Source organism: Pyricularia grisea (genome assembly GCF_004355905.1).
Source record: "Pyricularia grisea strain NI907 chromosome Unknown Pyricularia_grisea_NI907_Scaffold_1, whole genome shotgun sequence".
Classification (NCBI taxonomy): domain Eukaryota; kingdom Fungi; phylum Ascomycota; class Sordariomycetes; order Magnaporthales; family Pyriculariaceae; genus Pyricularia; species Pyricularia grisea.
In genome coordinates, this window is record NW_022156716.1 from 3,697,563 (window position 1) to 3,709,932 (window position 12,370).

Sequence of the window (12,370 nt, forward strand, 5' to 3'; positions counted from 1 at the left end):
AGAAACGAAGCCATCAGCGTAATTCAAGATGCGCAGCTTAAAATCATGTTCATCCTTAATGGTCCTGGAAAGGCCGTCGTCTCCCTTCAGGAGCTTTCCAACATTAATAATATCTTCAAATGCCGAATTGTGCAGATCGCGTATTCTTAGTAAACCGTTGCTAAAATAGCAAACAACTCCGTTTGAATAAAGGAAGGATTCTGCTTCGGCAACGAGCGCAGCCAGGTACGATAATGCAGACAAAATCGCGGTTAAACGCTTCACAATTAACCGTAACGCTTTGGCATAATTTTTGCTTTTATGAGCCGCCTTGGTCTCTGGGGCAAACGGGGCAGTCGACTTCCATATGAATACTGTCAACGTCAAACTCCGGAACACACCCGAATATCTCGACTCCTTTGGTGGAGAAAGTATATCAAACATCGGTGAAGCGTGTGCGTGAAATAGTCGTGTTGGCTTAAGGCTGCAGCTTACTTTTAGAACCATTGCGCAAATGTGGTCGTCCCGGATAAGCCATTACAGGGTTCGACACGATAAAAAAAAGTTGAATAAGTCCTGCGGATTAAATTCCTGAGCAATGTGAGACACGAGCTCCCATACTAGATACTGAATGGGCATCGTAGAAAAGATGTGAAAGGCGCCAAGGCAAAAGGATTCAAAATTGAAGCTAATGGGCTTCCAGATTTGGAAAGCAGGGAGCTTTTGTCTCGCACCCACGTTGAAAGTTCAATGATTTTAGGGTATGGATTAAGGAGACGGCCTTGCACTCGGATATTGGGAGGCCTTGCCGTGGCCACATACCTTTTCTTTGTTGGTTTTGCAGATCGTCAGTTAATTTAGCCCTACGTGATCACTTTTGGTTTGACTTAATATGCAATGTATTTTTTGTGATGAATTTACGCTCTTTCTGTACACAAAGGGCCCCGTTACCCAAAACAGAAATCTTACCGCAAATTATCAGCCACCTAAATATAGCAGGTTTTGAGTGTGTTGGCCTTAGTGCTCGCACGTTGTCTATCAGCTGGGTGTCCTTACGCGGAGAACAAACCTTAGTAGAGAAGTTGCTATATTTAGTTGGGTGCGATGGACACCCACAACATCACATATCCCACGGCCGTCTTTTTCACATTGTAAGGTGGCAGATTCGTTTACTATTTTAAACATTTTGAATGCTCTCATGCTAAAGATGCGCTACGCTAGATATTTTTAGCATCACAAACCTCCGCACCGCGATATTGCCAATTCTCCTTTTTGGAACGGGACCTACCTGATTAGGTTTTCCGCTTCCCTTGTTTTCCTTGTTGCATCCCTCGAGTCCTGAGGACGGGTCGTTGACAATATCTTTTGGGAATTTGAAAACCCAATACCATATCAACCGCCCGATATTTAAAGTCAAAGACGTGCCCAAATCTTTTGGACAAATTTTGCCAACCCCATCTGCTTTTCAGCCGTTTTGCGCATCTCCTCAATAATAATCAGTTTTAGGATGAGGATTGGCTGTCTTCAATTTGCGCCAGAGGTCGGCGATATCGATAACAACCTCAATCGTGCCGATTCTGTTTTAAACCGCGCGGATCGAGATAAACTCGAAAATCTTAACCTGCTGGTTCTTCCCGAAATGGCCTTTACTGGTGCGAAAATCCATCTACTTGCGCGGAAAATTGCACTAGCGAGCTAATACAAACTCGTTCCAGGTTATAACTTCGAATCACTAGAGGAGATCCAGCCTTACCTTGAGCCGAAAGGCTCAGGGATATCGGCACTCTGGGCTAGAACTACGGCACTCAAGTACAACTGCAAGGTTGCTGTGGGTTACCCGGAGACCAGCACAGATTGGAGTGGTCCTGTACATTTCAACTCATTGCTCCTTGTCAATGAGGATGGCGAGACCTTGGCAAACTACAGAAAGCAGCACCTTTACTACAAAGACGAAACATGGTGTAAAGAGGGGACTGGCGGTTTTTTCCAAGGTGAAATGGATGGTATCGGGCAAACGGCCCTGGGGATCTGTAAGTAGGCAGTTCCACTCGCATGGAGTTCACCGCTGGTTGCATTTACTAACCAATCATTCTTCTATAGGCATGGACATCAAATAAGATCTCCATCTTCATTACCCAAACCAAACCAGTGAAACCTGGGGGCCTCGTTAACAAAATAATAACAATCCCTACAAGTTCGAAAGACCTTGGCACCAGTTCGAATTTGCATTCCACATCCTTAAATCGCAAGCCAATATCGTTATCATTTCCATGGCATGGAACACGCTTGAGGACCGCGCCGCCTTTTGCAGCAAACCCTATAAGCCCGACATGGAAACATTCAAATACTGGGCCAAACGTATGAAGCCTCTGATCCGCGCCGAAAAAAATGCCGAAATCATTCTCATATTTGCCAACCGCTGCGGTATTAAACGAGAAGCATTATACGCCGGCACTAGTGCTATTATGGGCATTCAAAACGGTGAGGTCAAAGTTTATAGAGTCCTCGGCAGGGGCACCAAGCATCTCCTCGTTGTTAACACGGATAACGTACCTTTTGCGAGGCTGGTCAGTCGTCCAAGCAGGGATACCGCCGAGGGCGAGTGGGATGGCGTCACGACCAACGCCGGGGTTAAGGCCCACGATTTGCCTTTGCCTGACTACGATGAGCTGGACAGATTGGTGGAATTGAGTAGAGCCACAGACCCCATTTGCTCTCGGCCCTCAGCGCCCGTGCATTTGTTACCGGTCGATTGCCCACTGTCTGCGTGCGTGCCCGAAAAATCCAAAGAAGCAGTCAGGGAGGGAAGTTTCACTGTCCACAGTCAACCGCTGCCTTTTCCTCTGGCCCAAGAAGCCACCCTGGCTACTATCTTAGTGGATCCTAGCAAACCGACGGAGCTACATGTGAACCCAACTAAGGAGAAAACAGCCAACTGCGCGATTAGCTTCGGTATAGCGGAAATGGCTCCAAGTGGGCTGATCGAGATGACACGCGCTGACAGTCCCACTTTAACACCCGCTCGGCCGCGACTGAGAATATTGACGGGGACGTCACCAGCACCGGCCAACAACCTACACCACTCGGACAATAGCGCCCGGCCAATAATAACACTGCCACGCGATCTCATCACACCTCCACCGAATGGCCAATTTCCCGGCCAAGAGTACCTCGCTGCAGGCCATGCAGAAGTTCATGTGCTCAGTGCAACGACTTTGTACTCGCCAGAGGAGCCAGTTTTGCCATCCGCATGTCAGTTGATATCGCCAGCTCCAGCGCTCGAAAACGTGCCTACAGTGGAGCACTCGCAGGAGGCCGACAACGTGCCTCAAATGGAGGTGCAGACGCCCCTGACAGCTATACTGGCACCCGAGGCAGTGCCGCACGGATACATACCGCTCATACTATCAACAAACGTCAGTTCTGAGGGGAAGCACTGTCGGACTTAAATGGTCAGATGCTGCTATCGCAATACCGCTTTAATGGTAGGGTTGCGTGAGATGATTGGATATTTTGGATGGCACTTGCTTGCGTCCGTCTTTTTCTTTGTTCTTCTGCAGTACGTCATGAGTAAATAGCTGGTCACCTTGAGTTTTCACCAAACAGCAATGCGCGCCTAGCCATAAGTTTTACAACTGAACTCTCAGGATGCAGCGGGAACAACAAGTCAGTATACGCTTTGAAGGAGGCTTCTATGCTGTGGCTGAGGCAGTAACATATTTCTTTATGTTCCGATACTTTGTTGATGCAAGCAAAACGTCAGGACAAGCCCAACCATAACCAAATTTGTCCAGTGCTGTACCGATGGCAATAGTTTTGTCGCACAGCTGTTTTAATTTTTGAGTGACATTGCGGAACAACAATATGGGGAGGTCTTCTTCGGAAGCATGATAAAAGCTTGACCAATTATATTGGAGGGGAAAATCTACCAGGTTGTCTGGTTTCAACACGTTACATTACATAATGTGATACCAGACTGTCGGGTTTATCTCCGCTTCTTCAGCATAACCGATGGGTGATTTCCCCGCTTTTGAGCCAATACTAATGTGAGCAGGTCATTCACCTTTGTTGCCCAGGCCCTGGAACAGGCCGAATTACGAAAAGGATTATAATCCTGGATCCTGGCAACCAAAGAACTGCCGAATTTGGAAATATCAATAAATCCGCCAACAATCCATCCAACATGGGTTGTTTGGATTTGCACCGAGTTCAATTGCAAATCTTTGACGCTATGGATCGACTTCCCCCGGAACTTGTTGTCAAGATTGCCACTTTTTTACCACTGGGTACCCTGCAGAACTTGCGTCTAACTTCCTCATGGCTAACAAACCTTACCATCCCTGTATTTGCCCACACAATAGGGGTTCTTGCCACAGTTGATTGCGTAAAAAAATTAAAGATTTTTTTAACTAACACTGCAATCGCCAACAACGTGAAAACGCTGAAAATATACCATGCAATTTGGCCGAAATGCCAACGTAACCAATGGGCAACCCATCCACTTTTGTCTGGCGGAGAACGCAAAGGCGCACTCCGCTGGGACGACCCTGCCGTCGAAAACGCATATTGCACGTACATTAGTGTTGGCATGTCACGGCCTACGGTGGAGGGCTTTAGAGATATTTTCACCGCGCTGCCAGCACTGAATTGCATTACCATCGAACATATCAAAAAGTTGAGGCGAGAAAAAAATACAAGATACACCCGTTTAATAAGCAGTATTTGGTTGCAGCCACATTTTGCAGACGCCGTAGACGCCACCGTGAAAACTGCCTTCAGGGCGTTGGCACAACGGGGCGGAACAGCCACACTGCAAATAAACGGCAAATTTACTGGAAATATCCAACATTGCGTTCCTCTACCCGCTACATCAATTTTGGTTATCGGTTCCTTAAGCTCGGAAAATCCCCAACATATCAGGGCTTTTTTAAAGCTTTTTCCTATGTTGAAGTCTTTGTCGTTGAAAATGACAGACGACCAATCCCAATTACAATTTAAGGGTGGGGTGTATTTTCCGATGTTGAAAATGGTGAATTTGCAAAGCTGCCAGGTTTCGGGACATTTTTTAGCGGAACTCATCGCAGGCAGCGGGTCCCGGCTCCAGGTATACGCCTCCGCCGGTACGCTGGTCGGGGGCACTTGGCGGTCTGTCGAAGCTACCTTCCCCAATACCACTTGGTCTATTCGATAGGATTTCATGTTTTCCTTTAGCCAGGACTGTGGTCGCTATTTAAATAAAATTAAGCAAATACTAGCATATAAATACTATTTAATATTCAATTGGGTGGTTTATTTGAAAATAAATCCGATTTCCAGTTTAAACATCCTTATTTCCGATATAAACTTTCCTCAACCTATCATGAACTCATCACACCACGACATGACTTTGTTCGCCAGCTGGGTGAAATATCAGCATTATGTCCAAACCAGCAACCCTAACGCACCACGTATACTGTCCCCGCAGGAAATCGCCCTCGCAGGCGAACTAGCCAACAATTTTAATTTTACAAATGTTTTCCGTCAACGTCTCGAACTCGGACGCAGTTTTTACACTACGGTCAAACAAAACTTAATGGCCATTCTTCAAATCTGGGATGCTGTCATTGACGAAAAAGCTGTGTTCGACAGCTCGGGTATTTGCAACTCGGATCCAGATATCCAAAAAGCGTTTATTTTCTGCGCAGACACCATTCCCAGTCGGATAAATATTGGATCTTTGGGACCACAGACGTTTATAGTCCCGCAGCTTAAGACATACCCCGCAAACTTGGAACCGTTCTACGCGCACAACGATATTTTCGCAAATGCAACGGAGCTGCAAACTCAGGTTATGCAGCCTAGCAATGAGCTATACGCAGAGGCCCTTACCTTGTCGGAGTCCGAAAACGCCAAAGTTGTCGGGTTTGAAAATAACGAGAAGGAAGAAGAGTCCGACAGCGAGGAGGAGGAGGATGAGGAGGACGAAGATGAATATACAGATGACGACGAATACGATAACGACGATGACGGGAGCGATGATGATTACGAAGAGATAAACGAGAAAGTAGACATGCCCCAGGCAAACTGCCAGTCCCAAAATTCTCCCGAACGCTGGGGGGACTCTTTTTCGGAACTAGTCAAGCTGGACATGGACTTTGCAAACAACACCCAGAAGCTCAACGGGGGAGTGGAACCAATTCGGAAGATCCCAACCCCTGCCGCCTCCAGGAAGTCGGTGAAACGTGGGTTTGCAGGTATCGAGGGAGGTGAGGATGGGACACAAAGCAAGAGGTCAAGGAAGGAAAGGAAATAGCATGCAAAGAGGAGAAACTGGAGGAGGAGCTTGCTTGTCGATACAGCGCACTGGCCCGCGGCAGGGGGCGACATCCGGTAGCGCGATTATTGGAATAACGCCTCTGTTCGTGTCGTTAAGGTCAGTCTAGAAATTTATAACTCCAGCCTGCTGGCTTTCGTGTACTGTTCCAGGGGTATTTCAAAGGATTTTGATATTCTTTTCTACGGCAGCTTTTGGTTGTACAATGTGATCATTGGTGCTCAAGTGATGTATGGCTGAAAACATTATGAAGGTTTTAGAGTCTGGGGCGTAAATGTAGTCACTTTCCAGAATATGAATGCGTTCCAGCTGGCTACTACGAAGAGTGACTACGTCCACGTCCCAAGGTTTCGCCCGTAGCGACAATGGCTATATGGGACGTGCAGCATATTCCTCTGCGTAGCAGTGTGCGGTGTAGCTCGATGCCCTTGCTGCTGCTAACGGTTAATTTGAATCGTCCTTTTCTTTTACTAGGAAACTGTGAGTATCGGAGTGGTGGGGGAAAATGTGCAAATAAGAGCGGGTTATGACTGGCTGCCTGGAATGGACCTCCTTGGTGGTGTACATATGGGCTTGTTCGTCCTGGCTGAGGGAAGAATGGCGAAGCATGGCAAAGAGACTGTCGTTCTGTCCCGCAAGGCAGCCAAATGCAATGCGTGCAAGGTCATGAGGAATTACATTCGGCTGATAGTTCACATTAAATAACACTATGAGTTACTATGAGCCTAAAAACACGACAATGTGCAAATGTCACCGATGAGCCAGGGGCCTCGTTCCTCAACTACCGTTGTGGTTCTCTTCCTCCCCTCGAAAACCTCAGATCACCGCCTCTGGTATGGCTTCAATGCCAGTCTTGGGTAGGAGAGAAAGGGGGGAGGTGAAAGGGACTTTTTTGCCCATCGCCGTGATCTTTTTGTAGTATCGAAGACATAGCAAGTTGCCTGAGGGTCTATTTTTGGACGGTCGGTTTTATTAGGGTATCTTCAAATCCAAGCCTTACCGGTCGTCTCACTGATCGACCCTTGCGTGTTTTGGTAGTCTCTACCGGCTGATCGTTATTACCGATAGCGCGTAATTTCTTTTTATTTTGCTGTTTTGATACTCTTGCTCCGTATACTGGACCAGAAGGGCGACCACGCCCGTCTGTGACCTGCTCGCGATTGTCTGCAGTACTATAGGGCTCTTTTTTGAGGCGCTCACTCTGTTGGGGATCCGTATCTGCGATGGGCAATCTGTGGGCGGCAGACGGCTTTCGACACGCTGACAACGATGTCACAGTCAGCTTGTCTTGCCTCTTTTTGACTACTCTTGCATTGGACCGCAATTTCGAAAGCGTTACCGTCGTACTCGTCTGCTGTCGCACATTCCTGTCTCCAGTAGAGCGGAGCCTCCTCGGTCCACGGGTAGCCGTTGTGGGGCGGTTCAAGCTCCGAAGCTCCTCTGTCACTTCTCTTTGCCGTTCGCTCCCTGTAGATTCGGCACCATTTGCGATACACCCCAAACTGGCGCTTCTAGATGGTTCGTTCCAAACGTACATGGACTCAGATTTTGGTGGTCTATTATGGAGGTGACATGGAGTTGTATCTTCCCTGCCACCGTCGTTGTCGTTTTCATCGCATGAAATATCGGCTTCGAAGCGGGCCATCTCGTCTTCCACAAATATCATTCTCTTTTCTTTCACATCGGGTGGTGTATAGCCAGGGAGTGTCTCCTCGGCAATTTGTTGTCCGTACTTGGCAGCTCGCCAGGAAACCGTCGTCAAATGTAGCTCTAGTCCGCGACTGAGTTGATTCACGAAGTCTTCGTGTCCGAATTTTGTCACTACTGGGGTGTTTGGCTTGGTGCGCTGTGAAACATCCACGGGAGCTTCTTCCTAATGCGGTAGTTCATTAGCCGGCTGTCCTTTAGCATTTGAAAAATCACTAGCTGAGGAAGACTTACAGAAGGTGAATGCCGGTCGATAGTTCCATGATGAAGGTTTGAGCAAACAATATTTGAACCTATCGACGTATAGTTCTCCACGCTGTGTTCGTAGTCGCTAGAAATGGCTTCGGCTTCTAGCTTCCAGTATGCCTCGTCCTGAATGGCCGCCCGAATGGTTTCTGGAGAAAGTCCTATCTCCTTTATTACCTCGTGGAGCATCCTGCAGAGGATCGATAACTTCTCAGCCAAATGAGAGACATGTTGATGGCACTTTCTCGAAGTATCCATCAATTGCCTTATCTCGGATATAAAATATGCGGGGTCTTTAATTTTCCAACGCAGGTTGTCTCGTTCTTCAAATGTGTAGCTGTCTTGGCACAGTTCATTGCATCGCCATTTCCAGGACTGCTGGTTTAATGTTTGCGAGGTCATGTCGCCGTCAGGGGTCCGACGCTAAAGTGATTCACACGCTTGAAGGAAAAGTCTACGTTGCGCTCGCGCGACAGCTTATGATCGGTGACTGCTGGACGAATGACGGTGGAAAGTTGCGTTAGTTATGTTGTCGGCATATTGCAAATGGATGAAGACACCATCGTACCCTGACCCTGGAGGATCGAGGAAGCATTGATGCGTGCGCTCGGACCCCCTCACTTCCGTAGGCTCGCTCAGCCCACGTGACCCTCTCTCCACATTTCTACAGAGGAATGTCTAGGTGCGTACAGCTGGCACGGCTCACTCTTACGTAACAGTGACTTAAAAGTGGCCGATGGGGGTTGCACAGATAGCTAAGCGCTGTGTTGCACCCTGTTGACTAACCACTGTCGCATTTTGTTTCGCTACTCAAGCACCTTGCAATGGAGGGTGGCTTTCTAAACAGCACGAGATAAATTTCCTGCATTGAAATTCGGGTAGCAGGAGCCTATCAGCTGGGGAAAGCAGGGGAGGGAGGGCTGACTTGCTAATAGCGACGCGGCCGAGCCAATAGCTGTACATCCGTAAGCGCCTTGAATTGAATGTGTCTCTTGTCACGGAACTAAGCAGGGTGAGATGTTATTGGTTGTGTATGTTTAGTCCATACTATCCAACATAAAAGAAACGGAAGGGCCTCGTTCTTTTTACTCTGGCGAAATGTTCGCGCTGCTGTAGTGGTATCACAAATCATCATGGAACCCCAAATTTACGCGACTTTGACACCGATAAACGCACTCGCCAGATTGGCCCTTAGTGAAACATACGACGTCCTTACCGCCGGGCAGCAAAACTCCCTCCGCGAGGGTCCTCTATGCCGCATGAAGGTTGAACCGCAACAGCGGTACAACAAGGATGTATCTCAGTTAAGGCGAGAGTTGCAGAGAAGATCAGACAAGGGCGATGGCTTTACCAGCGACAGCCTAACCGAGCCCGAATCTGCGAACGAGATAGAAAACAACCAACAACTGGGTACAATTTGGGAAGGACAGTATCTTTTGGGCTTTAATCCTCAGCCCAGGATAGCGGAAGTCGGATGGAGAGTGGGTAAGAGTAGCCAAGTGCTAAATTCACAACATCCAGACCTGGTTCTATGCACGCCAGTGTTTGCGAAGAAGCACAGCCTCAATATCCGGACTGCACACGCACGATTCAATTTCTGTAAGGAGAACTCGGCGTTGTTTATCGCGGGGAGGCGATCTCAGCACGCCGAGCTCAAGATCAATGGCATTATTGTTACCGAGCAACTATTTGCTCTAAACCAGCGCTCAATGAAGGTCGACTTTGATAGGCTCACGTACGAACTCCGATTTACAGCATGGGCCGATACGGAGGAATTCAAGTCCACGAGACGCAGGTACTTAACCACAGTTTTGGGGGTGCAGGCGATTCTTGATTTTGAAATGCCGACTCCCCGCCACGATGTGCAGATGATGGGAAATTGGACTTTGGCTCAACCACTTGGCCGAGGCGGCATTGGAAGAGTTTTCCTTGCCTCTAATGCAAAGAATGAAGTGGCTGCCGTCAAAATTATGGACAGAGATTCTGATACACAACACAGTGTAGATGAAGAGATCTCCACGCTCGAAAGACTAACAGCTCTTGCTCGAAATTGGGGTGAAACTGGGTCTATGGTACAGCTACGGGAAGTAGTCGGCAAATTTTCCGATGCTCCGTTTGAACAAGTCGCGGTTGTCTTGATCCCCATGACACCCAACACTTTTTGGGAACTCGTACAACGAAAAAACGAGTAAGGCAATTAATTATATTAGCTCCCCTCTCTCTCCCTTCCTTTTTAAAGCTAATTGCGTGGAATAAAACAAGAAGCTGGAACGGAATGAAGAGGGAAGAGGCGCAACTGTTCCGCAGTCTTCTACTGCAAGTGAAGGTCTTGCACGACAGAGGCTGGCTGCACGGCGACCTAAAACCGGCAAATGTCGGCATAATTGGGACGCCACAACGGGCCGTACTTTTGGACATAGGCAACGCGAAACACTTGAGACCAGGCTGCCATCTGAATCCTACTCCGGGTTCTGGCGGTACTATTGGATACATTGCCCCTGAAAGGGAGATGGAGTCGTATGACCGCTCCATAGATATTTGGAGCTTGGGAGTCATCGGCTATGAGATAACATACGGTCATCCGCCATGGAAACAAACGCAGAATCCATGGCGCAGAGACCGCTGTAACAGCCTCCGTGAAGCTTTCCACAAACAATACGACGACACCATCACGAAATTGGCATCCGATTCCAAGGTGGTACCAATGGAAACGCACATTCAGCGTGAGTTTACTCGTAGATTTTAGTTCGTGTGGCTTCTGAAACTTCTGCTGACAAATTAATAGTTGGCGAGCTTATCACACAGATGCTGAGGCATTCTAGGGCTCGACAAAACAACCATGCTCGTATTTGCATAAACGAGGCTCTTAAACACCCAGCCTGGGGCTCCTTGCGGGACGATATGCCTCGAGAAGCCAAGAGACAAAAGGGGCTATCGTGATTTAGCCTAGATAGCGCCACCCACTTCAATACATGGTTCAAATGACAAGTAAATCTAACTGCCTGTGTGTGGGCATGCGTTATAAGATATGTTTGCTAGTGATAAGACAGGCTTGTCGGCAATCGTGAATACCCCCAACATACGCGAGTGGTAAAGTCTTCTGGGTTCCTGGCCTGCGAGCATTTGAGTCTGCCCTGAATCAAACGTCTACCACTCATGCACAACCCGTACCTTGCGCTCTTTTGTTGCAGGTCAAACCAAGTCAACGGCATCAAGTCCCCCCTTGCCCTGGCGGGCATGGCTGGCCTCGATAGCAGCCGCAATATGAACTTAACCAAGTGGGTCCTTGAAGTTGCGCTTCTGTGGTTCTCGGTATGGAGCACTGGCGTGCCGGACCTGGGCTATTGCAGCTTCAGTAGACCCAAGCCTTGATCTGAGAGATCGACGGCCTGATTGTCACCTCACAGGCATATAGATCCGTAACGAAGCTTAGTCACCATCATTGTTTTGACACAAGAAGTAAAACAGAGCATACCAGTAAAACAGTGCCTAATTGGCCGGCTTGTTTACGGACTGTGACTGTAAGGCAGCTGCTATCGGCTCTCTGCATTCTGGAAAGTGTCCTTCCGTGATATCGCCAATCAGAAAGGGAGCCATCTCCCCTCGCAAGCGTGTCGAGGTACACCTAGGGAGCAAGCACATAGGGGGAGGCGACTTGACGGTTCCTCCAATCAGTCTTTTTTTTTATCACCACACCCACGCCTCCCCCTTGAGCAGCTCTGCAGATTAGCTATACGAGCGCGTTGGCTGGCCCGCAGCAGGTGGCGATGTGGTAGCGCGACCATTAATGCAGCAGACACATCAACACGTCTGCCAACCGGAAACTCAGAGAAATGCCTCTGCGACATTATCAAAATAAACTTCTGACTTGAAAGCCAGCTTGCTATTAATCAGTGATAAATATGGAAGGAGGAACTGACGGGATGCTACACCCATTAAATTCGATTTTTGTCCAGGTTTGGGGATAATGGCGCTTTAAGTAAAACAAAAAAGCGCAAGCACTGACTGCAATTATAGGCGTGCCCATCTTCATCGTTTACTCTAGGCACAAGGCTTTCCTCGACAAGCCCTATGTTTACCATTTGCAGGGCGGGGGGGGGGGGGGGGGGGGGGGGGGGGGGGGGG

The 12,370-nt window shown here is 48.3% G+C and overlaps 5 protein-coding genes across 5 annotated transcripts; 3 read left to right on the forward strand and 2 right to left on the reverse strand.

Annotated features, from left to right (window-relative positions):
• Positions 1-516: 516 nt before the first annotated feature.
• On the reverse strand, positions 517-1,164 carry PgNI_01108 (uncharacterized protein; the record flags this gene model as incomplete). The annotated part of the gene is made up of 2 exons (XM_031121183.1): positions 517-606; positions 1,036-1,164. The coding sequence occupies 2 exons, from the start codon at positions 1,162-1,164 to the stop codon at positions 517-519; spliced, it is 219 nt and encodes a 72-aa protein (XP_030988280.1).
• Positions 1,165-1,486: 322 nt separating this feature from the next.
• On the forward strand, positions 1,487-3,428 carry PgNI_01109 (uncharacterized protein; the record flags this gene model as incomplete). The annotated part of the gene is made up of 3 exons (XM_031121184.1): positions 1,487-1,631; positions 1,695-2,013; positions 2,183-3,428. 3 exons carry the CDS (start codon positions 1,487-1,489, stop codon positions 3,426-3,428), a joined length of 1,710 nt encoding a protein of 569 aa, XP_030988279.1.
• Positions 3,429-5,338: 1,910 nt separating this feature from the next.
• Positions 5,339-6,271, forward strand: PgNI_01110 (uncharacterized protein; the record flags this gene model as incomplete). The annotated part of the gene is made up of 1 exon (XM_031121185.1): positions 5,339-6,271. The coding sequence occupies one exon, from the start codon at positions 5,339-5,341 to the stop codon at positions 6,269-6,271; it is 933 nt and encodes a 310-aa protein (XP_030986883.1).
• A 1,217-nt stretch (positions 6,272-7,488) lies between these two features.
• Positions 7,489-8,808, reverse strand: PgNI_01111 (uncharacterized protein; the record flags this gene model as incomplete). The annotated part of the gene is made up of 3 exons (XM_031121186.1): positions 8,234-8,808; positions 7,828-8,165; positions 7,489-7,759 (listed from the first exon to the last, which is right to left on the reverse strand). The coding sequence occupies exons 1-3, from the start codon at positions 8,645-8,647 to the stop codon at positions 7,489-7,491; spliced, it is 1,023 nt and encodes a 340-aa protein (XP_030986884.1). The 5' UTR covers positions 8,648-8,808.
• A 550-nt stretch (positions 8,809-9,358) lies between these two features.
• On the forward strand, positions 9,359-11,705 carry PgNI_01112 (uncharacterized protein). Its single transcript, XM_031121187.1, has 3 exons — positions 9,359-10,433; positions 10,508-10,968; positions 11,031-11,705. The coding sequence occupies exons 1-3, from the start codon at positions 9,379-9,381 to the stop codon at positions 11,183-11,185; spliced, it is 1,671 nt and encodes a 556-aa protein (XP_030986881.1). The 5' UTR covers positions 9,359-9,378; the 3' UTR covers positions 11,186-11,705.
• Positions 11,706-12,370: the final 665 nt, after the last annotated feature.

Bases quoted from the DNA above. Each gene is read 5' to 3' on its own strand.
- PgNI_01112 (XM_031121187.1), top strand. From the start codon at position 9,379: ATGGAACCCCAAATTTACGCGACTTTGACACCGATAAACGCACTCGCC. The intron at 10,434-10,507 runs GTAAGGCAATTA...GAATAAAACAAG, and splicing joins CTCGTACAACGAAAAAACGA to AAGCTGGAACGGAATGAAGA. The intron at 10,969-11,030 runs GTGAGTTTACTC...ACAAATTAATAG, and splicing joins AATGGAAACGCACATTCAGC to TTGGCGAGCTTATCACACAG.